At 41.7% G+C, this 24,472-nt stretch overlaps 3 protein-coding genes and 2 non-coding genes across 5 annotated transcripts; 3 read left to right on the top strand and 2 right to left on the bottom strand.

The window, feature by feature from the left end:
- Nucleotides 1-150: 150 nt before the first annotated feature.
- LOC130503475 (uncharacterized) lies at nt 151-1,555 on the top strand. The gene is made up of 4 exons (XM_056998089.1): nt 151-503; nt 583-682; nt 785-1,174; nt 1,346-1,555. Exons 1-4 carry the CDS (start codon nt 169-171, stop codon nt 1,553-1,555), a joined length of 1,035 nt encoding a protein of 344 aa, XP_056854069.1. The 5' UTR covers nt 151-168.
- Nucleotides 1,556-6,285: 4,730 nt separating this feature from the next.
- LOC130503474 (uncharacterized) lies at nt 6,286-7,473 on the top strand. The gene has a single exon (XM_056998087.1). It carries the CDS (start codon nt 6,286-6,288, stop codon nt 7,471-7,473), a length of 1,188 nt encoding a protein of 395 aa, XP_056854067.1.
- Nucleotides 7,474-8,066: 593 nt separating this feature from the next.
- LOC130503473 (uncharacterized) lies at nt 8,067-24,170 on the top strand. The gene is made up of 3 exons (XM_056998086.1): nt 8,067-11,403; nt 23,452-23,471; nt 23,817-24,170. The coding sequence occupies exons 1-3, from the start codon at nt 8,067-8,069 to the stop codon at nt 24,168-24,170; spliced, it is 3,711 nt and encodes a 1,236-aa protein (XP_056854066.1).
- LOC130503477 (small nucleolar RNA R71) lies at nt 15,335-15,441 on the bottom strand. Its single transcript, XR_008940838.1, has one exon. It is a non-coding gene; the product is annotated as a small nucleolar RNA R71 (small nucleolar RNA).
- On the bottom strand, nt 17,890-17,996 carry LOC130503476 (small nucleolar RNA R71). Its single transcript, XR_008940837.1, has one exon. It is a non-coding gene; the product is annotated as a small nucleolar RNA R71 (small nucleolar RNA).
- Nucleotides 24,171-24,472: the final 302 nt, after the last annotated feature.

Below are 24,472 nucleotides of genomic sequence, written 5' to 3'. Positions count from 1 at the left end.
GCCAGATCAGTGACTCTTGAAGGTATTGAAAATCTGAAGACTAACATAGCCGTGATTCAGTGCAACCTTGAGAAGATATTTCCTCCCTCATTTTTTGATGTTATGGATCATCTTGTTATTCACCTGGCAAGAGAATTGGAACTAGGTGGTCCTGTGCAGTATAGATGGATGTATCTGTATGAGCGGTATATGTTCCATTTGAAGAAGATGGTGAAAAATCTAAGTAGGGTGGAAGGTTCTATAGTCGCACAGATGATCAATGAAGAAATTTCAAACTTTGCTGAGTACTACTTTCCAGCAGAAGTTCAGACTAAAAACAGAAGACCTGCACGGCATGATGATAGAGGCGAACGGGCAACATACCATGTTACGGTTCCTGACATTTTCACAGATGTTGGACGACTTAGCGGAAAATCAAAGGACCGTCGACTTACTGAGCAGGAGCGCAGTCATTTGCAAACATATTTGCTCACCAACTGCGAAGATGTTCTTCAATATGAGAGGTAAGTTTATTATCTTACAAAATTTTATTTTAACAAATTAACATTTATATCTTAATTAATTACATTTTTGTCATCACAGGATTTTCATGGCAGAAAAGCGGTTCGAATATAGATACGCTACAGAGGCAGAACTAGAAGAAATGAAGCAAAGAGAATTTGCTGGATGGATGTTTACTTATGTGAGTGCCTTAAACAAATTAAAAAATCATTTTTCACATATTTATACAAATTAAAAAAATATTTATCACATATTTATACTCATATATATGTGCTATTAATAGGTGTCTGCTGGTTTGGCCAGAGGTGAAACATTTGACGATTGGATACGCGAGATGGTGGTTGGACCAAACTATGTTGTGAAGTCATATCCGAGATTTTGTACTCGAGGATATGCATTCACAACTGAAAAGACGAAACGTTCGCGTACGACCTATGATGCTGGCGTTTGTTCTGCATCGGGAGATGATGTATACTACGGACACATACATGAGATTTTGGAAATCAAGTATTTGGGCATGCTTGGATTGCGCTGTACTGTTTTCTATTGTGATTGGCACGACCTCACTCCAGATCGAGGTGTGAGAACAGATGCATTTGGTGTTACATCAGTTAATTCGAGACGAAAGCTCCAATATTATGATCATTTCATTCTTGCTTCTCAGGCCGATCAGGTAAGTAAATGTTAATTATTCAGAATGATCGGTCATCATGTGTAATAATTTAAACTTGTACTAAAAAATTTTAAAATGTTACAGGTTTGTTATATCAAGTACCCCCGGATAAGGAACAGAGATGATCCATGGGTTACTGTTACCAGACTCAACCCGAGAGGCTGAGTTCAGGGGAGTTCTGAGCTGGAAGACCCACTACAACCAATCACATCCAGTAACTTAAGTGCAGCAGAAGATGTAGCAGGAGTTGGCCTTGTAGTAGATTTCACTGACTTCGCAGAGGAAGCCGTCGTTCACGCACATGATGAACCAGTTATTGGAGAGTTTCACCAAGATCCAGATTCAGATTCATCTGCTGATGATAACTCGGAATCAGAGTAGATATTTTTTTTTTAATTAATTTCGAGGAAATTTCGAGGGAAATTAGGGTTTCCTCGAAATTTCCTCGGAATGACCCTTAACGGTTTAGGGGTTTGATTCAAAACACCTAGTTCCTCGAAATTTCCTCGAAATATTTCGAGGAAATTTCGACGACCAAGATAATTTTAGGGGTTTGATTTAAAACACCTTGTTTGGTCGAAATACCCTCGAAATATTTCGAGGACCTAGAAAATTTTTGGTAGTTCCTCGAAATTCCCTCACAATATTTCGAGAGAATTTCGAGGAACAGGGGGTTTTAAACCGAAAACAACGTTTTGCGGATTGAATAACACGTATATAACCTTCATTAAGTGTCTTATCCAGATTATAAAGTCAAACTTTAGGGTTTTAACCCGAAAACAATGTTTTGCGGATTGAGACGAAACCCACACAACATAAGATAAACACTTATACATTTTAATAAACGTTAAAGGAAATACTTACAATAATTTTTGTAATTGTGTTATTTCATTGTTTATGATCATCTATACAAAGAAACCTCATTATTATGAATTACATTTGTATAAGAAATGACATAGGGGAAAAAAATCGATGTTTTCAAAACCCCAAACCCTCTTTCCTCGGACTGTTTTTCATTAACCAGGCAACCCTAGCCGCCAATAAGAGAATTTCGAGGAAATTTCGACGACCACATTAAAAATTGTGAGAAAATTTCGACGGACCCTGTCCGTCGGACCCCTCATAAATTAGGTTTTCATTCTTTTCTTCCCCATTTCTCTTCTCTCGATCTTCCTCTCTTCCTCTCGCGGCTCCTCTCCTTCTCCTCTCCTCTCTCTTCCTCGCGGCTCCTCTCCTTCTCCTCTCCTCTCTTCTCTCTTCCTCGACGGATCTCCTCTCCTCTCCTCTCCTCTCTTCCTCTCGGCCTCCTTCCTCTCCTCTCTTCCTCTCCTCTCTTCCCATGTAAGTTCATCTCTCTTCGCTTCCTCTCTTCATAGATCTCGAAATTTAGGTTGTTAGATAGAAAATTCTAGGATTTAATGGATAGTTTAGGATTTGCATGTTTGGATTGTTGTTTGGATTGTTGGTATTTTTTTTTGATTTATTTTGTGTTTTTGATTTTTTAAAACGTTTTTTTTTATTTTTAAAATGTTTTTTGATTTTTTAAAACGTTTTTTTGATTTTTAAAACGTTTTTTGATTTTTAAAACTATTTTTATATATTAAAACTATTTTTTTATTTATTAAACTATTTTTAATATATTAAAACTATTTTTTGTAATTATTAAACTATTTTTAATATATTAAAACTTTTTTTGTAATTATTAAACAATTTTTAATATATTAAAACTTTTTGGTAATTATTAAACAATTTTTAAATATTAAAAATATTTTTAATATATTTAAACTTTTTTGTAATCATTTAATAAATTTTAAAATATTTAAACTATTTCTTATATATTTAAACTTTTTTTTGTTATTATTAAACAATTTTAATATATTAACAAATTAAATAAATAATTGTATATATTAAATAAAATTTATTTATATAAAGGTCTCAAGAGGAACAGACCCGCTCTCGACAGCGTCGTGGTCGTGGTGGTTCGGGGAGCGGCTCCATTTCGGGTTCCGCATCGCCCTACAGCTCCTACCAGACATCTCCCTCTCCATTTCCCTCTCATTCTTCTCCCGCTCCCGGTGTGGCACCCACTTCTGCTCCTGCTCCTGCTCATCCGGCACTTCTGAGAGTTGCGGAGTTTGTTCGACAACCGGGTCGTGACCATCTTCCATATCTCACTCAGTATCCACGTGAACGGGGTCAGACATGGTAATTAAACCTATTTTTTTTTCATTAAAATTTGATTCATTTAAAATAATTAATTCTTTTTATTAGGTTCGACCGATCCGGGAACGGGATCAGCGGATGGATCAACAGTATGATGTACTCGTCCCTCGACAATGGACATCCGACTTTCACCGACTTCCCTCTCGAGAAGCAGCATATGTGGTTTCAACAGTTTGCGATAAGTATTCTATTTTTTACTTATTTTTTTAATCTTTAATATTAATTTTTTACTAATTGTGTTTTATTTTCAGCAACAATTCAACTGGAATGCCGATGATACGTTGTTTATCTATTACCACTTCGTCCATAAAGTTATGGACAACTATGGGAAGCAGATGCACTCGTGGAAGAAAAAGTGGGAAATAAACAAGGTTCGTTTTTATTTATGAAACAATTTTTTAATTTATTAAAAATTTTTTTTATTTATTTAACAATTTTTTTTTAAAGATTCCAAAGGGGATGGACCCCGTCGTCTGGCGGGAGTTGGGTGTGCATTGGAGTAAGAACGAAGTGAGAGCAACTTCTTCCACCAACTCCACCAACCGCAAGAGCGACCGTAAGGGGAAGGGCATGTACGTCCAGACCGCCAGTCTGGGGGATCGCTTGGTAAGCTTGTCGGTTTTTATTATATTATTTAAGATTCTAATTTTTTTTTGTGCATTTCTTTTAATTACTAATGTTTGTTTAATTTATGTTTTTTTCAAGGCGGAAGAAAATGAGGGGGAGCCGGTTGATCATCTCCGCCTAATAAAGACGGCGTATACCAACAAGAAGACCGGCGAGATTGATGATGGTGTTGTGAGGGATGTGATCACTCTCATCGACAGTCAGATGGAACAGGAAGTGTCTCAGCTTCAAACCGAGGATGACGATTCGACGGGATCGACCGGCTTGCCTCGGGTTCGGATCAACCAAATCGTAGAAGCGGTAAGTTCATTTTTTAAAGTTCAATCCATTTTTTATATTATTTAAATTTGACACTTTTTTTTTCAGTCGGTTCCAAAGAAGAAGGGCCGTTTGTTCGGTTTGGCTCGTCGGTCCAACTCGGTTCCGTCTGCTTCTGCACCACCCTCATTTGTTAATCAAGAAGTCCTTCTGAGTCAGATGAGGGACAAGGATGCTCGCATATCTGCGCTGGAGTCCATGGTGGCGAGTCAAGAAGCGGGCTGGGAGGCACAGAGGAAGCTGAACGAGCAAATGATGGCGATGATGAGGAGCATGAACCCGAACGCCAACGTGGACTTCCCGACCATGCCAGACCCGGACTTCCAAAACCCGTAGTTTAATTTCTTTCAAAAACTCTAAATGTTTTATTTTGATTTGTATGACTTTGAATTTATATAATATGTTTTAAATTTAAAATTTAATTTTATATTTTCGAATTTAAATTTTAAAAATATTTTTTTTTTTCAAAAATAATTTTTTTATAAAAAAAAACAATTTTCAAACATTCCGAGGAACAGCCGTCCTCGGTATATACCGAGGGAAGTTTTCCTCGGAAAATTTCGAGGGATGGTTCCTCGAAAATTTTCGAGGAACCTGTCCCTCGGAATATTCCGAGGAGCCGAGTTCCTCGAAATTTTTCGGAGGACTCTTCCTTCGGTACCATCCTCGGTATATACCGAGGGAAAGTTCCTTAATATATATCGACGACCACTTCGACGAATCACTCTCCTCTAAATCTCCTCGAAATTCTTGTTCCTCGAAATTCCGTCACAAAATTTCGAGGAAATTTCGAGAGAAAATGAAATTTCGAGGACATTTTTTCGACGGACATTTTCCTCGGTATGTCGTCGGAATAACCGTATTCCGACGACATACCGAGGAAAATATCCCTCAGTATCAGCGTGTTTTCTTGTAGTGACGTGTTAAAACCAAAAGATCAATCCTTTCATTGTTCAAAAAATAAACAAAGAACGAAACACTAAAATTTTGAAATCAACGAAAGTTCGAGAGTGATCGAGAGGGTGAAAGGACCGGAAGACCTTGGAGACTGGCAGATCGCTGTTTTCAAATCTGCCAGAATGATGAAAGAATTAGCCATTCTCGGAGTGGGTAATTAACAGAGACTATTCTTCTCCATTTGGTGAAGATGTGATGTCATCGCTAGAAGATTTATATTTGGAGATTCCGTCGGTTTGATTGGGAGAGGATAAGTCCGATTGAATGTTTGAGAGTGGGAGGTGGGGGAAATCACGTTAAAACTCGGATTAAAGTATGTTTAATTGCAAATGAGATACGTTACAGTGAGTTGATCGACGGCTTCTTACCTATGAATGTTAAAATTAGGAAGATGATGAAACCCTACACATGATTAGTCTGAACAAAAACGTCTTTTGAAATCCTAAACTACGGCAAACTGTAATAACAAAAGACAAAATAAGAGGTCCAACACTCTATAAGTAAAAAGTCAAACGTAAACTATAATTCACCTGCCACGTGTCCAGCTTTTCCCCAAGCCGTAAAGACCCATAGAAGCCCATTACTAATTAGAGTCCACTGGTCCAAGAGAAGAAAAATAAGTGATCTATGTGAAAAGGCTTACAATAACTTTCAGTAGCCCAATATATAATAATTAAACATACATGAGAGTCACGACAAAAAAGGCGATTTTGAAACGGTTATCTTTTCTTCATTTCTTCGCCACGATTCCAGTGGTTGAATCTGATTTTGTATACAGAGAGGGGATTTATTCATGGAATTTCCCCACGATGTTGGTTATCCCCACGACGGTAGTGCAAAACCATCGTGATGAATCAGTTACTCCAAGAATTTCGCAAGTTGGAGACTATTTAAATAAGATCCTCTGTTTGGATTATTATCAAATTCTGTCTTCTCCTTTTGCGAAATCTCTCTCTTTTCCTTGGTATACTATTCCAAAACACACGATGGCTGAGAATATTAGGTGTGGTTTGCAAGATTTAACTCTTGGTGCTGATGACGCACCTTTTGTCCTGCCTACCAATGTTGTGAGAAGAGCAGAAGAAGAAAACCGCTTCATCCTGATTGGGCGTCCTGTCATGCCACGACGTCAGAATCTCCGTGCACTCATTGCTACTATGCCAAGAAATTGGGGTTTGGAAGGAATTGCTCGTGGGCGTATCATTGAAGGACGTCGTTTTCAGTTCGTGTTTCCTTCAGAGGAAGCGATGGAGATGGTGATTCGGAGGGGTCCATGGGCTTTCGCTGAACGAATGATGGTGTTGCAACGCTGGACGCCATTGATGGACATGGCGCTCCTGAACTACATTCCTTTCTGGATTCAAATCCGAGGAATCCCGTTCCAGTATATGAACAGAGATGTTATTGTTCATATTGCAAGAGAGATAGGTCAATACATTCAAATGGATTACAATGAAGAAAATGGTGGTCGTCTGGAGTTTGTCAGAGTGAGAATCAATTGGGAAGTCTCTCAACCATTGCGTTTCCAGCGCAACTTTCAATTCACTCCAGGAGTCAACACTCTGCTTCGTTTCCAGTATGAGAGACTCAGAGGCTTTTGTGAACTCTGTGGGATGATGACCCATGACAATGGAGCCTGTCAAATCCAAAACGGTGGTCCTAACCCTGATGGAAACAACAATGACAGTGGCGATGATCAGCCAGATGATCTCGTTCCTAATCAGGGGATCATTATTGAGGAGATCCATGATGACGAAGTTCAAGAAGAAGAAGCTAATCCGGTTGTTCCAGAAGGTGACGGTTCAGAGAGGAACATGGCAGAGATTGATGCTGCGGATGATGATGATGAGCTCTGGCATGGAGACGCTATGCCAAACATGTATACTGATGAGATTGTCATGGATGAAATGTATAACCCGATTGATCCCTTTGGTATTCAGGCTGAAAGAGAGTCAGGAGGCAAGAGGAAGAAATGGATGGGAGAGACAACGCTGAATGTCTCCAAATTCACTCGCACGGAAGTGGGGCAATCCAGTGGAACTGCTGAGACCAAGCGACAACGCTTCACTGTTTCAGACAAGGAGGAGAGCGCAGAGGCTCAAGTTCATGACGAGGCTGAGAAATCTTTTGAGGTGAGAGGCGCGGTGGGCCCAGAACCACCTCTTCCACCATGAGAGTGTTATGTTGGAACTGTCGAGGTCTAGGCATTGACTCGACAGTTCGACGCCTAAAGGAGATCAATCGTGTGTATCTCCTGGACATCATATGCCTTTCAGAGACAAAACAACAAGATGATTATGTTCGAGATGTTGGTGCTCAGTTAGGATTTGCTTTTCATGTAACAGTTCCTCCAGTTGGTCTTAGTGGTGGTTTAGTAGTATTTTGGAAGCAGAATGTACAGCTCTCTGTTCTTAGTTATTCTCCAAATCTGATCGATTGTATGGTTGGCAGAATTAATGAAAATCCTTTCTATTTTTCTTTTGTCTATGGTCATCCTAACCCGGCTTTGAGATCACATGTTTGGGAACAACTGCAACGTCTCAGTGTTAATAGACAACAGAATGCTTGGTTTGCTTTGGGTGACTTTAATGACATTAGAGGAAACCATGAAAAGGATGGAGGTAGAGTAAGACCTGAATCCTCGTTTCATGATTTCAGAACTATGATGAGGACTTGTGACTTCACAGATTTGAAGAGTATGGGTAACAGGTTCTCCTGGGAAGGACAAAGAGGCATACATTTAGTTCAATGATGTCTTGACCGCACAATGGCGAATACAAAATGGTTATCAGAATATCCGGGCTCAGAGACAGAGTTTCTTGAGATCGGTGACTCAGATCATAGACCCCTTGTTACATATATCTCATATGATCAAGAGAAACCGAAAAGAGTTTTTAGATATGACAGTCGTATGGCTCCAAAAGATGGATTCAAAGATACTGTGAAAAGAGGATGGAATGGTAATGGTCAACAACAGCTTCTCGGACTCTCTTTATCTCAGCGTTTGAGTAGATGCAGACAACATATTTCAGTATGGAAAAGAAGTAATATTACAAATTCTGCAGAGAGAATTAAAGTCCTACGCAGTCGCCTAGATGCTGCAATCACTTCCAGTTCAGTGTCTACAAGTGAAAGATCTGCACTGAAAAAGGAACTCAGTCAAGCTTACTTGGAGGAAGAAGAATTTTGGAAACATAAAAGCAGAGTTCAGTGGTTAAGATCAGGTGACAAAAATACTACATATTTTCATGCTGTTACTAAAGGGAAACGGATTCGCAACACCATTGCAACAATTCAAGATGGAAATGGGGTCATTTGTAAATGCCATAAAGAGGTGACTCAGGTTGCAGTCAAATATTTTCAGGATTTATTCTCCTCCTCACCAGTTGATTCTTCTCTTTATGATGAAGTCTTTGAGGGTTTGCAATCACGAATATCGTCTGCAATGAATACGGAACTTACAAGACGCGTCAGTGAAGCTGAAATACATCAAGCTCTGTTTGATATTGGTCCACATAAAGCCCCTGGCCCTGATGGATTTACTGCTGTGTTTTATCATCAGTTTTGGGATGATCTTAAAGCGGAAATAGTGGAGGAGGTAACAACATTTTTTGAACGAAATGAAATGGATCAGCAGCTCAACCACACCAATCTATGTCTGATTCCAAAAGTATATCCTCCCACAACCATGAGTGAATTCAGGCCTATTGCACTATGCAATGTGTCATATAAAGTGATATCAAAGATCCTGGTGAACAGACTCAAGCTTCATCTGGGTGATATAATTACTGAAAATCAGACTGCTTTCATTCCTGGTAGAATGATTACAGACAACATTATTGTTGCTCATGAGGTCTTTCATGCTTTGAAGGCTAGGAAACGACAAGCAAAGTCTTATATGGCAATAAAGACTGATATCACAAAAGCTTATGATCGTTTAGAGTGGGGGTTTCTAAAGGAGATAATGCAGAGAATGGGTTTTCATACGACATGGATTAACTGGATTATGGCTTGTGTAGAATCAGTGAGCTTCTCGGTTTTGATCAATGGCTCACCAGAAGGATATATAAGACCAGAAAGAGGTATTAGACAGGGTGATCCACTTTCACCTTATCTTTTTATACTCTGTGCTGAAGCTTTGTCACACCTTATGAATCGGGCAATGGAACAGAGGAAACTATTAGGAGTGAAAGTGGCGATCCAAGCACCACCAGTAAATCATTTGTTATTTGCTGATGATTCTCTTTTCTTCACTCTAGCAAATCGACAGTCCGCTAAAACACTGAAACGTATCTTCAATCTCTATGAACAAGTCTCTGGTCAGGCTATAAACTTCAGCAAGTCTTCGATCACATTTGGTAGTAAAGTGGCGCCGGGAGTACAAACTCAGATGCGAAATCTTCTACAAATCCACAATGTGGGAGGTATTGGAAAATATCTTGGACTACCAGAGCAGTTTGGAAGTAAGAAGAGTGATATGCTAGCATATATTACAGACAAGGTTCGTAATGTGACACAAGGATGGAAACAAAAATATCTTTCTCATGGAGGTAAAGAAGTTCTCTTAAAAGCTGTTGCTCTTGCAATGCCTATCTTCACAATGAATGTCTTTCGATTACCAAAAGAAATATGTGAAGATATAACTAGGATCCTGGCAAATTTCTGGTGGGGATCAGGAGATAACAAAGGGCTGCATTGGTTTGCTTGGAACCGTGTCTCAAAACCGAAGAGAGAAGGTGGTTTAGGTTTTCGAGATCTTGAAAGATTTAATCAAGCCCTTTTGGGCAAACAAGTTTGGCGTATACTACAAGCACCAAACTGTCTTATGGCTCGTATCCTTAAAGCACGATACTTTCCTGACTGTAGTATTTTGGAAGCGACTCCAAAGAAACTTGCCTCATATGCATGGAAATCAATACTCTTTGGAAAAGAGCTTGTAGCTAAAGGTATGAGAGTAGTTATTGGTAATGGTACTACTACAAGGATGTGGTTAGATCCTTGGATTCCGGAACATCCTCCTCGCCCACCACGAGCACTAACTGGAGACCTATCCAATGTACCGGTATCCTCCTTCATGAATGCTGATAGAAACAGTTGGAATATTATGAAACTTGAAGCGGAGGTGGTTCCAGAAGATATAGATAAAATTCTTGCTATAAAGCTATGTTCAAAGGCAGAATTAGATCTACTGGGATGGAGCTATAATGAAGATGGCATCTATACTGTTAAATCTGGCTATTGGTTGAGCACACACTTACCGGATTATGACAATGGATTACCCATTTATGGAGATGTCAATATTAAACAGAGGATGTGGAAAACAGAGCTACCTCCAAAAATCAAGCACTTTCTATGGAAGCTTCTATCAAAAGCGTTACCTACAGGAAGTAATTTGAAAAGGAGACATGTTACCAGAGACTCGCTATGCAAGCGATGTTATTTAGAAGAAGAGACAGAGAAGCATCTGTTTTTCTATTGTCCTTATGCAGCACAAGTTTGGAGGGCTTCAGGTATTAATAATCTCATCATCAACAGCACTGTAACTTCTCTGGAAGAGAAGATTCAGACATGTCTTCAGATTACGACCTCTACAAGATTATCTCATTTTCAAGACTTAGCAATCTGGACATTATGGAGAATCTGGAAATCAAGAAATTTATTAATCTTCCAGCACAAGAATGTTACTTGGAGCAATGTTATTCAGCAAGCGAAGAATGATGCAAACGAATGGACGACATATTCAACAATGCAAATACGTCAATCCTCTTTGAGATCCCAGTCTTCTCAGGTGGTTAAGAAAAGTTGGAGTAGACCGCAAACGGATTGGATCAAGTGCAACATTGATGGATCTTTTATCAATCAAGATATTCCAAGTACAACGGGATGGATACTAAGAGATTCAAATGGGGTATACAAAGGTGCGGGACAAGCTATGGGCAACAGAGTTAAAAATGCTTTTGAAAGTGAACTACAAAGCTTAATCATAGCTATGCAACACTGTTGGAGCAAAGGTTATAAGAAAGTCATTTTCGAGAGTGATTGTTGGAAGATGATCTCTATACTGAACCAACAAGGGCTTCACTTCGATGGATACAACTGGATACGTGAGATAAATTGGTGGAGACAACGTTTTCAAGACATCAAATTTACTTGGATATCACGTGAAGGAAACAGAGTGGCTGACGTTTTGGCAAAAAATCATCTACCTCCTCGACAAACATTTGTTTTTCATTCTTATGTTCCTGTCTTTATCACAAACTTGTTACATCAAGACTATGTAAATTCTAATGTTTAATGGTAATTTGAAGTTAAAAAAAAAAACTTTCAGTAGCCCATTCAAAATTAAAATCGGACGGCTCAGGATGGGATATACATGCCATGTGGCGAAGAAACCCCGAATGAGATAAAATAAGCTAACTTTATATATAAAGATATGTTTTGAAAATATCTGTATAATAAGAAAAATACTTGATTTTACTGTTATATATTCATTAAATTTTATACACTCGATCTATATATCCTTTTCATTATATTATTTGATGTACATGAGATATATATCAAAAAATTTAAATGTATTTTAGAGATAATTTTTAGATATTATAAAATAATAATAAAATCCATTGTAAATCTAAATCAAGCAATAGAATATATTATCTATACATATAGAAACTTTATATATATAAATTATTAAATTATGATTCTAGTGGGACTATATATTTGTTGAGATCTTCAGTAAGATATTATCTTATTATTTTATCGATTTATATCATATATTGAATTGGCACAACTTGAAATCGATAAAATTTATTAATCTATCAAATACTGATTTTAAAATTTGTACCGTAGTTATGATATTCTGAAAAGTGAACAAATATGTAATACTATTTTCATGTTGAACGAGTGTTGGTTTCTAATTCACCTTAAGTGTTTAATATTGTATATTTTAATGTTCATATTACGAAAATATTTGCTTGTTTAAAAAGTGGACAAAATAGCGACCGACCAAGCATACAAATTGGATATGTATGTAGTTACCGACCAAGCGTAAATATCTTGTTTGCTTTCATAATCTTGATTATGCCGTCGAACTACAACACCGTTGATCCTCCACCGGAGGAGCGACAATCGCTATGTCATCAGCCGACAAGAATCAAACAACCACTGTTAGGTTATCAAACTTATTTAGCCTTAAAGACCTCAAAGCAAGCTTTATCGGGTCATCGTGACGACGTAATTCACACCTAACGATACAAAAACCTTTTGAATTGTCAAAACATCCCAAATCTCGCCGCATACCATTATTAGAAACTTCTCTTCCTCTGTTAAATGTATCTTTTCGATCTCCTTTCTCTGTTATGAGTAGATATCGTGACCCTCGTGATAGTTATATGTCCAATCACTATGCCATTTAAGTAACTGCCTAACGGGCATCATTGAAGCTGCCACTTCCTTCGTCTTTCTTCTTTACGGTAAATAGATTGGTTTGTGGTCTTGAGACATGTCTATGGCTTCACCATTCCTAGAGAGAATCGCTCTGCCATCTCCTGCATTCGCAACCACTAATGTCTGGTGCAGAAACAGAACAACAACCATGAGCAAACAAACCTTCATTTAAAATCGAATCTTAGTGACTCCGAAGATGGTTTTGGTTGAAGCTAACAAACATACCATCCAAAAATAAAGGGAGCAAGAGCCGAGGTACCGGAAGAAAAGCCTGAGAAAATAGCCTATGTATCTGTCCACTGCTAAAGCAAGATCGGCCTGAACCCTGAAGAAACGCGTTGCTCAAGAAATCTTGACTTCTTCCACATAGATACTGCTCAATTCCCTTTTTTACTTATTGATATACCATGGATTTCACCTGTTTTCTACCATGGTATAACTAATGAGTTTTCTAGCATGTTAGGTATGTTTTCAGGTTCAGGAGCGTTTCGTGATAAAGTGATGTTTTTGGAGCATCTTGGAGTACAAGAGATAATACACCCGAGTTGACCATTCAAGACCAAGTCGGAAGTCAACATTGTGATAAGAATCGATCGATACTCATCCTGAGTTGTCGATCGATGTAGCTGAGAAGATCAGCGTACTAGAAGATTATAATCGATCGATACACATCTAGTGTTGTCGATCGATATCGAGGACGAAATGATTTAGCCGACTACTTCACCAAGACTTCACCAAATTACGAGATTGTCCCTGACGAGTTTTTAACTTAATGGAAATGCTTAAATATTCCTGCTAAGTATTTTTGACGGCAAGCTTTGAAGAGTCTAAGAAAAGCAAGTCTTGAGAGGCAAAGCAGAGAGTGTGAGAGAGAGACTAGAGTTTTACATGTTTTGAGAGATTGGAGAGATTTGTGAACTCCATTTGTTATTCTACTTTTATCTATCTATGCAATTCTTTCATCTATCTATTGTTATGAATTGCTTAGCTATGTCTGAGTAGTCTACTTGTTAGATCTAGGGTTTAAATAGGTGTGTGGGATTAGCCCCAAACTATAATTGTTAAGTTGTGATATTCATCAAATAGATTTCACCCTAAGCTTGTTCTAGAGTAGCTAACTAGAGCATAGATACTAGGATCTTTGATATCTTGAATTATCTGTTTGAACTAGTATCTCCTTGGAGAAGAGCTAAACGTCCTCCTTGAGATCTAGTTTTCATTATCGGCGCGCGCCTAGGCATATCTAGAAGCCGTCGATTGATATCCCGACAGGTGAATCGATCGCCGAGCGAAAGGTGTATCGCTCGATATCTCTAAAGGATATCAATCGACTTTTTTTCTGTGTCAACATACGACAGTTGAGGCCGGAGATCTAGATTATTTAACCACTGAGACATCACTGAGAGTTAAGCGACTGAGTTCTATAGTATCATGCAAGCAACTTGTTAGGCATTTATAGATATTATAATCTCCATTCCTGAATAAAAGCCCTAAGTCTACCACTCTTCATTTCATTTAAACACCCATCATATTGTTAGTTAGAGCAACTACCTTGCTCATTTTAGGAATTGTTATTTACATTTTCATCATTAAAACCAACTTTACCTAGGATTGATTAATTGATTAGATTTAATTGGTTCGCTAGCTCCTCGTGATTCGATCCCTAAGTACTACAGTTGTACCTCTTATTTGAGAGAGTAAGCTCTACTGGGTAATTTGAGCACTATCAAATTTGGCGCCGTTGCCGGGGAGCTTTGATCACCATTAGATTTAATTCTATTAATCTTAGATTTTTTTTTTACCCCCTTTCTGATTAAAATTTTTCTTGTCTTTTCAGGTATATGCCCAGCAGTACCAGAAGCAACAGGGGAAATCAACTACTATTCTCAGAAGATCCTGCACACTTGGAACGTTCAATCCGCAAAGACCTACGCTCCGCATCGATCGACAGAACCGTAGTACCGTCGACTGATATTCATGTTCAACCGTCGACCGACACTCAGACAGAACCGTCGACCGATACCGTTCGCCGATCCACATTGTTCGATACTACTCACCGTACATCGATAGACACTACCCGCGAAGCATGGTTGCGATTGTTATTCTAACGCAGGACCAGAATGGAAACCTATATGACCAAGATGGTCATCTGCGTAAAGCAACAGGTCAGAAGCTAGATGCACAGGGAAACATAATCCGTGAGCCTGAAGCTGAGGCTACAGGAGAAGCTCAAACACGATCGTTGGCATACTACAATCGTCCAGACGAGTACTACACCAACAGATCAGCTATTTCGACTTCCAGAGATTCAGAAGCCGAACTTCGAGCTCAAGCCTCAGTACTACTCATATACCATACTCTGGGTTATCACACGAGCATCCTATGGACCATCTGGAGAGGTTCGAGGATCTTATAGCTTCTAAGCGTATGGATGGAGTCCCTGAGGACTACCTACTCTGCAAGCTCTTCAAATACTCACTGATTGGAGAAGCTTCACACTGGCTCAAGCAGCTACCTACAGGATCACTGACAACCTGGGCCGACATCAAAAACGCCTTCCTGCGTAATTTCTTTGATGAGGCACGTGCTAAAAACTTAAGGAGCAAAATCGCCACTTTCGCGCAAAAGCCTGGTGAGACTTTTAAAGACGCATGAATCAGATTTAAGTTCTTCCAGCGAGATTGTCCACACCATTGATTCAGTGAAGTGCAGCTGCTAAGCACTTTCTACAGAGGTATGCCTTGAGGTATCAGATGGCTCTTGATACTGCTAGCGAGGGAAACTTCAACACCAGGAATCCAATAGAGGCTGTGAGACTTATTGAGAACCTAGCCAACAGCAGCAGCACCAAGAACACTGACTCTGACAAGAAGAAATCGGTTACAGCCATCGGGGAGAACCAGATGAATGAAGTCAGAGCCAAGATATATGCTTTACATGCATTTCTGGGGCAGCCAGTCTGCTCAGCTAAAGAAGGAGAGGGTAGAGAAGATGATACAGAGGAAGATGTGAACTACATTGGAGGTAATGGATTTCAGAGATATGGAAACCAGAGTGGAAACATAAACTTTTTTGGCAGTGGTCAGAAGAGTAACTACAACCATAGTTCACAGTATCAGAAACCCTTCACCAACACTAGGAACTACGGCAACTCGGCTTACCAAAACCCACCAGCACCCACCCAGGAGAGTAAGTTTGATGCCATGATTGATAGAGTTCTAGAAGGACAACAGAAGCTTACAGTAGTTGATATATGGTGTTTTTCACATCATTGTATATATGTTTTCATTTGTTTCAAGTCACTAATTCGTGTCAGTCTAGTCCTTTTTGACCTTTTACAGGTCTGAAGTTAGTAGAAGAGAGAAGAGAAGGTGCTTGGTGAAAAGATGTCCTTTTAGAGCAATCCTGCGGAGAACACTCTAGTAGAACAGTCCCGAGACTGTTCTCTCTCAAGCGGAACAAGCAGACGGAGTGATCCGGAGATTGTTCCCGACGAATATGGAAACTCCTATTTCGGGAATTAAAGCCCTGGTGCCCTAATCTCTTTTCTTCTGATTGGCGCCTCCATATAAAACGCCATCTATCATTTTATTATTGACTTACGCTGGTATTTACAAGAGAACACTGTGATTTGCGATCTGCAACTTGTAAGGGAGAAGAATCCATCCTCTCATAGAGAAGATCATCTGAACCCTATTGTTTTCTACTCTGTTCTTATGCAATTTTATTCAGGATTTATGTCTTTGATTCTCTACATCATGATCGAGTAGTAGCCTTGCTCGCCTAGGGTTTTTAGGGTGTTGAGACATGAGCTAAACATAGATAAGCGATCCATAACTGTTCTTCATTCATATTGTTCTTACTGCTTTCATTAACCTGATCACTTGATGTTAGATCACTAGTTCATCGCCTAGTTAACCGCTTAGGAGATAACTTGACATGTATTGAATGAGCTTATTATCCCTAATCAGCGAAAGTAGATATTAGGGTGGTAAGTGAACTGATCGGACCTGTTCTCTAAAGCTTGCAATCGATGCTCATCCCAACGACAGTTAGGTGGTGAGATCGATCTGCAAAGCGATCACTGCCACGACAGTGGTGTGTTCCAGCTGAGTGATCTGAGTTCTAGAAAGCACTTCATCGCGCTTGAAAAATTGTTTGGCTCCAATTCAACACCCAATGAAATACACTAGGCTAGATCTTGTTTAATTGAATCAATCTCGTGTTTATTTTGCTTGTTAACTATCGTCTCTTTCAACCAAATTATTATCTTCTTCTTAGCTTGATTTCGGAACTCATAGAACTAGAGTGTAGACTGGTCCTCTGGATTTGAATCTCAAGTACTACAATTGCAACTGTTAACTTGGCAGTAGCAAGGATTCATTTTTAGTGTATCAAGTTTTAGCGCCGTTGCGACGGGGACCAGATTTTTTACCTCTAATTTTCGGTTTCATATATAGTCTAAGATATCTAACTCGTGTTTATTTCTTTGTTTCAGCTGATGATCCAGGTGCATGACCAGTAGACATACTCGGAGCAACGCACAAGGACCACTGCATCAGCTTACCAACGAAGAACTAGCGAGATTGGAACGAAAGAACCGTCAACAGCCGAGATCTACGAACACCAACATGGGTGATCACCAGGATGATCTCACTGCTGCGTTTGCACTCATGCAACAGCAGATGCAGCAGATGCAGCAAACGATCCAAGCGCAGCAAGCTGCTGCCGAGCAAGCTGCTCTGAATGCTGCGAACCAGCAGAACCAACCGGAGGAAGTTGTCCAGATCGGCCAAAGAAACTTACTGCGCAATCTGCCTGCTACGCGATCTGCCATCAACCCTCCACCGTGCACTAGGCAAGACTTCGAGATCAAGCCAGCCTTGATAAGTCTAGTACAAAGGAAGATCTTCAATGGACTTCCTGCTGAGATACCGATGGACCACATCGAGCACTTCGAGAAGATGTGTGGTTTCACTAAGGCGAATGGAGTACCACCCGATTACATCAAGTGTACTCTGTTCCCTTTCTCTCTTGATGGGAAAGCTGCTCGCTGGCTAGATTCCCTACCCACGGGATCACTCACCACTTGGGAACAAGTCCGAGATGCCTTCTTAAGCCACTTCTACACGAAATCGAAGACGGCAGCTCTGAGACAGAAGATCGCCACCTTCAAACAGCTAGTGCACGAGCCGTTCTGCGATGCATGGGAGCGATTCAACGTCTACCGCAGAGAGTGCCCACATCACGGTTTTGAAGAAGACTATCTGCTGGGAGTGTTCTACGATGGAGTAGGCTGGGAATACAGGAACGCTTTGAACTCAGCCAGTAAGGGAGATTTCATGACTCAGTCCACTCAAGGTGCCTTCGAGTTGATTGAGAACATGGCCTCAAGCTCAGCTGATAATAACCGCGAGACTAATCGCATTCAGAAGGTGAAAAGCGTTGATAACAACAAGATTGATGAGCTCTCCGCCAAGGTCGATCAGCTGATTAAGAGCAACCAGAACCAGGTCTTCATCATGGAAGAATCCCCTCAGGATAAAGCAACCGCGGAAGGCACACCAGAGGCAGATCAGTCAGCTGAGGATCAGCATGAGGTGAGCTATGTGAATGGGCAAGGATGGCAGTTCAAGAACTATCACCCGAACCCTAACGTGAGGAACAATCCCCACATGTTCAACGCCCCTAAACCAGACGATAAAGCTCAAGGCAATCAGGGTCAGAACAGTGGATACCAAAGGCCTTATGGCAATCAGGGGAGAACCTTTGTCCTCAACCAAGCTCAGAATGCCCAGTTCCACAGCCAGAAACAGCCGGTTAATCAGCAGGCTGCACAACCGGCTCAGACTGCTCCGCATGATGACATGAAGAGCCTCGCCAATATGATGAGCCAACTGCTCCAAGGATAGCAGATCCAAGGGAAAGCACTGAACCAGGTCACAAACGACATCAACACCAGGATGAATCATATGTTCAATGACCTGAGTGCCAAGTATGACAATGTCTCAAGCCATATGAGACAGATCGATATTCAGATTGCTCAGACTGCTGAGAGTGTGAAGAGACAGCAAGGAACTCTCCCTGGAAAAACAGACAAGAACCCCAAGGAGTGCAATGCAGTAGGTCTAAGGAGTGGAAAGCAACTACCTGATCTGGACCCCAAGAGATTCACATCGGCTGAGAAAGGGAAGCAGAAGAGTCGGATCAGCTACCTAAAGCTGTACCCACAGATGAGGAAGAGGCATAACAACCTACTGAGACTGTTCCGACTGAAGCAGAGCGACCCGCTGGGGTTGTTCCACCGACTGCAGCACCTTCTTCTGCTCGTCAGTATGTACCAAAAGTACCCTACCCTGTTCCAGCTAAGGCTACACGCAAGGATAAGGAAGAGATGAAGTGCAGGAAGATGCTGGAAGACCTAACTGTCAAGCTCCCTCTAATGAGTGCGATCCAGATGATACCATCCATGCGTAGCTTTGTGAAGGGACTGATCTCTGGGAAGATATCTGATGACAGCGAGTTCATGATTGTCTCTAAGGAGTGCAGTGCGGTGCTCCAGAACAGAAGGATCAAGAAGCTGGGTGATCCGGGAAAATTTGTCCTCTCAGTTCAGATTGGGAGAACAGTTTTCTCATGCTCACTGGTCGATCTAGGGTCAAGCATAAACCTCATGCCATATACAGTGGCTAAGCGCCTTGGATACACGGACTTCAAGCCTACCAGGATGTCACTAGTGTTTGCTGATCGATCTGTGAAGTCTCCAGTTGGAATCCTCGAAGATCTTCAAGTTCTGGTTGGGAACACACTTGTTCCTGCCGATTTCGTTGTTCTGGAAGTCGAGGAAGATTCAATGATCCCCTGATCCTAGGCAGACCATTCCTCTGCACTGTTGGAGCTATCATTGATGTCCGACAAGGGAAGATTGATCTCCACCTTGGAGATATTGTGATGAAGTTTGAGATGGATCAGATGCTCAAGAAGCCGATGCTGGATGGACAAACCTTCACTGTCCAAGAAGATGGTGATCCGCTAGAGCCGCATGAGGGAATGATCGAGGAGATTCTCACCGAGGATCCACTTGAACTCGCCTTAGTCAGAGCTGAAGCCGAGCAGAGCTTAGAGAGTGTTGATGCTGATGCCTATGCCAAATTCCTGGATTCAGCCAGGAGTATTGAAAAAATGGTGGCAAATCTAAGTCTGGGGGAGAACAGTGAGTCCAGCAAATCGACTGGAACAACCGCGCCTCAGAACCCGTCTGTTCCGCAGCTCAGGCCGATGACTCATGGAGCGAGCTGAAAGCTCCAAAGGTAGAGCTCAAATCCCTTCCCAAGGGACTCAGGTATGCATTTCTTGGACCCAACTCTACATATCCTGTCATTGTGAATGCTGACCTGAACAATGCCGAGACTGCTCTGCTTTTGTGTGAACTGAGAAAATATCGTAAGGCATTAGGTTATTCTCTAGCTGACATACCTGGCATTTCACCTGATCTGTGCATGCATAGAAACACCTGGAAGATGAATCGATGACTTCTGTAGAACATCAGAGGAGGTTAAACCCAATCTAAAAGATGTTGTAAAGAAAGAGATAATGAAACTTCTAGAAGCAGGTGTGATCTATGCGATCTCTGATAGTAAGTGGGTTAGTCCTGTGCATGTAGTACCTAAGAAAGGTGGGATCACTGTGGTAACCAATGAAAAGAATGAATTGATCCCTACTAGAACAGTTACTGGTCATCGCATGTGCATTGATTTTCGTAAGCTTAATGCTGCGACTCGTAAGGATCACTTCCACTTCCCTTTATTGATCAAATGCTTGAGAGATTGGCTAACCACCCTTACTATTGCTTTTTAGATGGTTATTCAGGTTTCTTTCAGATTCCCATCCACCCAGACGATCAGGAGAAGACGACGTTCACATGCCCTTATGGAACATATGCATACAGGAGGATGCCCTTCGGCTTGTGCAATGCTCCAGCGACCTTTCAGCGCTGCATGATGTCGATTTTTACTGATCTGATCGAAGACATAATGGAGGTTTTCATGGACGATTTCAGCGTCTATGGAAGCTCCTTTCATGTCTGTTTGTCAAATTTCTGCAGGGTGCTGAAGCAATGCGAGGAGAAGCATCTGGTGCTGAACTGGGAGAAATGCCACTTCATGGTCAGAGATGGGATTGTTCTGGGACACAAGATATCAGAGAAAGGCATTGAGGTGGACAAGGCAAAGATCGAGGTCATGATGAGTCTGCAACCACCAACTTCAGTGAAGGGAATCAGGAGTTTCTTGGGACACGCTGGTTTCTATAGGAGGTTCATCCAGGACTTCTCTAAGATCGCGAGACCACTCACTCGGTTGCTCTGCAAAGAAGCTCATTTCGCCTTTGACAGCGACTTCCTAGCCGCATTCCACACGATCAAGGGAGCTCTAGTCAGTGCACCAGTGGTCCAACCTCCAGACTGGGATCTCCCTTTTGAGATCATGACAGATGCAAGTGATTTTGCAGTGGGAGCAGTCCTTGGACAGCGTAAAGACAAGAAGCTTCACGTGATATACTATGCAAGCAGAACCTTAGATGAAGCTCAGTGCCGATACGCAACCACAGAGAAGGAGCTCCTTGCCATCGTGTTCGCTTTTGAGAAGTTCAGATCCTATCTGGTTGGATCAAAGGTGATTGTGCACACAGACCACGCGGCTCTCAAGTACCTACTCACGAAGAAGGATGCTAAACCGCGGCTCTTAAGATGGATTCTCTTGCACCAAGAATTTGATCTGGAGATAAGAGACAAGAAGGGGGTTGATAATGGAGTGGCGGATCATCTCTCCAGGATGAAAGTGTTAGATGAGACAGTTCTTGATAAGGAACAACCGATGGAGTACGTCAATGTGATTGGTCTGCGCAACATGGAACAGTCGTCACCTGTCATCAAGGACTGTTCCCGCGTAGAAGGAGCATTCGTTGCAGTGATCCAGAAGGAGTACCCGAACCTTCCATGGTTTGCTGAGATTGCCAACTTCTTGGCAGCTGAGAAAGAGCCTTTGAGGTTCACTGGGAATGAGAAGAGGAAATTTCTAAGAGAAGCAAGGCACTACTTCTGGGATGAGCCGTATCTATATCGGCAAGGCAAATATGGGATCTTCAGGAGGTGTGTTCCAGAGGCTGATATTCCAGGGATCCTTCACCACTGCCACGGTTCCTCTTATGCTGGTCACTTTGCCACCTTCAAAACAGTTTCCAAGATCCTCCAAGCCGGTTTCTGGTGGCCCACTATGTTCAGAGATGCTCACGCTTTCATATCACGATGCAATTCATGCCAAAGGATGGGGAGTATAAGCAAGAGAAACGAGATGCCTCAGAACTACATCTTGGAAGTTGAAGTGTTCGATTGCTGGGGGATCGATTTCATGGGACCCTTCCCAGTTTCTCACAAGAACGAGTACATCCTAGTTGCTGTGGACTATGTCTCCAAGTGGGTAGAAGCGATTGCTAGTCCAACCAACGATGCACGAGTTGTAACCAAGATGTTCACCTCCATCATCTTTCCAAGATTTGGAGTGCCTAGAGTGGTTATAAGCGATGGTGGAACTCACTTTATCAACAAGTTGTTCCAAGGATTGCTGAGCAAGAATGGTGTGAAACAAAAGGTTGCAACCGCCTATCATCCCCAAACAAGTGGTCAAGTGGAAGTTCCCAACAGAGAGATCAAGAGAATCCTGCAGAAGACTGTCAACACCACCCGCAAGGACTGGTCCCTTAAACTTGACGATGCTCTCTGGGCGTACAGAACAGCCTACAAGACCCCTTTAAGAACCACTCCCTATCATCTGGTCTATGGCAAGGCGTGCCACCTACCTGTTGAGCTAGAGTACAAGGCGGCTTGGGCTGTCAAACTACTCAACTTCGACATCAAATCCGCCAAGGAGAGGCGAACCATTCAGATCCACGAGTTGGAGGAGATCAGGCATCTGGCCTATGAGAGCTCTAAGATCTACAAGGAAAAGACCAAGGCGTTCCATGACAAACGGATCATCAGCAGAAGCTTGCTCCGAACGATCAGGTCTTACTCTTCAATTCACGGGTTAAGCTGTTCCCTGGAAAGCTTAAGTCCAGATGGTCTGGACCTTTCACTATCAAGGAGGTTCGCCCCTATGGAGCTGTTGTGTTGCTGGACACGAGAGGTGGGGAATTTGTTGTTAATGGTCAGCGTCTCAAGCCATATCTTGCTGACACAACAATCGCTGAAGGTGTAGAAATACCCTTAAGCGATCCACCTCAAGCCTAATTGGCTCATTGAAGTCAAGCTAGTGACAGAAAACAAGCGCTTGGTGGGAGGCAACCAACTGGTGAGTGTAAATATTGTTTTCTTTTTGTCTTTATATTTCTAGGAACTAACTTGCAGGTTGAAAAATCAAGAAAATTCGAGATCACTCCAGGAGAGCACTCCAGCGGTTGTTCCGCCGATTGTTCCCAGGTAAGTACTCGAACAAAAAAAAATAAAAAAAAACAAATAAAAAGAAGGGGAAGCGGTTTTGGTTGGCCTTTTTAAAGCCCAAACATTCCACTCCCCACTATCTCTCTCTCTCTCGCCGCAAATCACCCCACTCCTCTCAAGAACCCAAAATCGCAAAGCTCTCTCCTTTTTGACTCTATCTTCACGATTTTTGGTTCTCACCTCTTGGTTCTTTAGAGATTGGTTTGTTTTGCAGGAATCACCTTTCCAATCAAGGTAATCGGCCAAGAACTCTTCCCCTTTTTGCGCATGCAAATCGCGAATTGGGAGTGACTTTTTGGATCCTCTTTTTCCTTTATACCTTGCGATTTCATCCTAGATTGTAGCTCTTGATAGTATACTTGCTACTAGGCTTGAATTCATGATTGATTTTGTATGGAAGAGGAACCGATTTGTTGATGGGAATTCTAGGTCTTAGCGATTTGTACTGTTGAGATTGAGGCTTGTGTAGGTTATCTAGCAATCGATGGACTTGGGTAAAACAAGAAGATTGGATTGTTCCATCGTTTCTAAAACAACCGACGAACTGTGCTGAAATTGGGTATTGCTTTTGTTTTGCAGATGCCTCCAAAGATGAGAAACGCAAGAGCCACCAAGAGCACAGCTTCTCCAGCGGGGAGATACATCCGGCTCCTTCTAGCGGAGATCTTGCCCATGCGGTTTGCTCACAAGGAGACTTTAGCCGATCTCGGCCTTGACACTGAGGTGTTTGACACGATGCAGGCTATGGGACTCATGCCTCTCTGTTTCCAAGCCCAGGTTCTCTACCCAGATTTGGTTAGGCAAGCGCTCGCGACGTGCCAGATCATCTATCAGAACCCCAATGAGCCTACATACGAGAACTGCTTCTTCTCCTTCATGGCTGATGGCAAGTTCTGCTCAATCTCTCTCAACAATCTGAACGAGCTACTCTAGATTGCGGACACGCCAAGGGGAGTTTCAGTGGAGAAGAAGTTCAAGCCGGCAGACACCTTTTGGGACCTCATTGCATCCGGCAAGTTCACCTCTCGCAAGGCCTACCAGTCGCATATCCGGAACCCTGCTATCCGGATCATCGCCAAGATCGTGTCCAACGTCTTGTTCGCGAAGGAGTACACCTCCAAGATCACGAATGGGGAGCTCTAGGTTCTCTACACGGGTCTTGAGGACGAGATGCGCAGAGAGAATGTCATGTCCCAAGTTCTAGATAAAGCCATCCGGATGGACCATGGTGCGAG

The sequence above is a fragment of the Raphanus sativus genome, unplaced genomic scaffold (assembly GCF_000801105.2).
Source record: "Raphanus sativus cultivar WK10039 unplaced genomic scaffold, ASM80110v3 Scaffold0971, whole genome shotgun sequence".
NCBI lineage: Eukaryota > Viridiplantae > Streptophyta > Magnoliopsida > Brassicales > Brassicaceae > Raphanus > Raphanus sativus.
Note: the sequence above shows the minus strand (reverse complement) of the source record. Positions and strands in the feature narration are given on the sequence as shown.

Excerpts from the sequence above, each read along its gene's own strand:
- LOC130503475 (XM_056998089.1), top strand. The coding sequence starts at position 169 with ATGTATCTGTATGAGCGGTATATGTTCCATTTGAAGAAGATGGTGAAA. Across the intron at positions 683-784 it reads CTGGATGGATGTTTACTTAT|GTGTCTGCTGGTTTGGCCAG; the intron begins GTGAGTGCCTTA and ends TGCTATTAATAG. Across the intron at positions 1,175-1,345 it reads TTGCTTCTCAGGCCGATCAG|GGGAGTTCTGAGCTGGAAGA; the intron begins GTAAGTAAATGT and ends GGCTGAGTTCAG.
- LOC130503474 (XM_056998087.1), top strand. The coding sequence starts at position 6,286 with ATGGCTGAGAATATTAGGTGTGGTTTGCAAGATTTAACTCTTGGTGCT.
- LOC130503473 (XM_056998086.1), top strand. The coding sequence starts at position 8,067 with ATGGCGAATACAAAATGGTTATCAGAATATCCGGGCTCAGAGACAGAG. Across the intron at positions 11,404-23,451 it reads CGATGGATACAACTGGATAC|GAATCACCTTTCCAATCAAG; the intron begins GTGAGATAAATT and ends TTTGTTTTGCAG. Across the intron at positions 23,472-23,816 it reads GAATCACCTTTCCAATCAAG|ATGCCTCCAAAGATGAGAAA; the intron begins GTAATCGGCCAA and ends TTTGTTTTGCAG.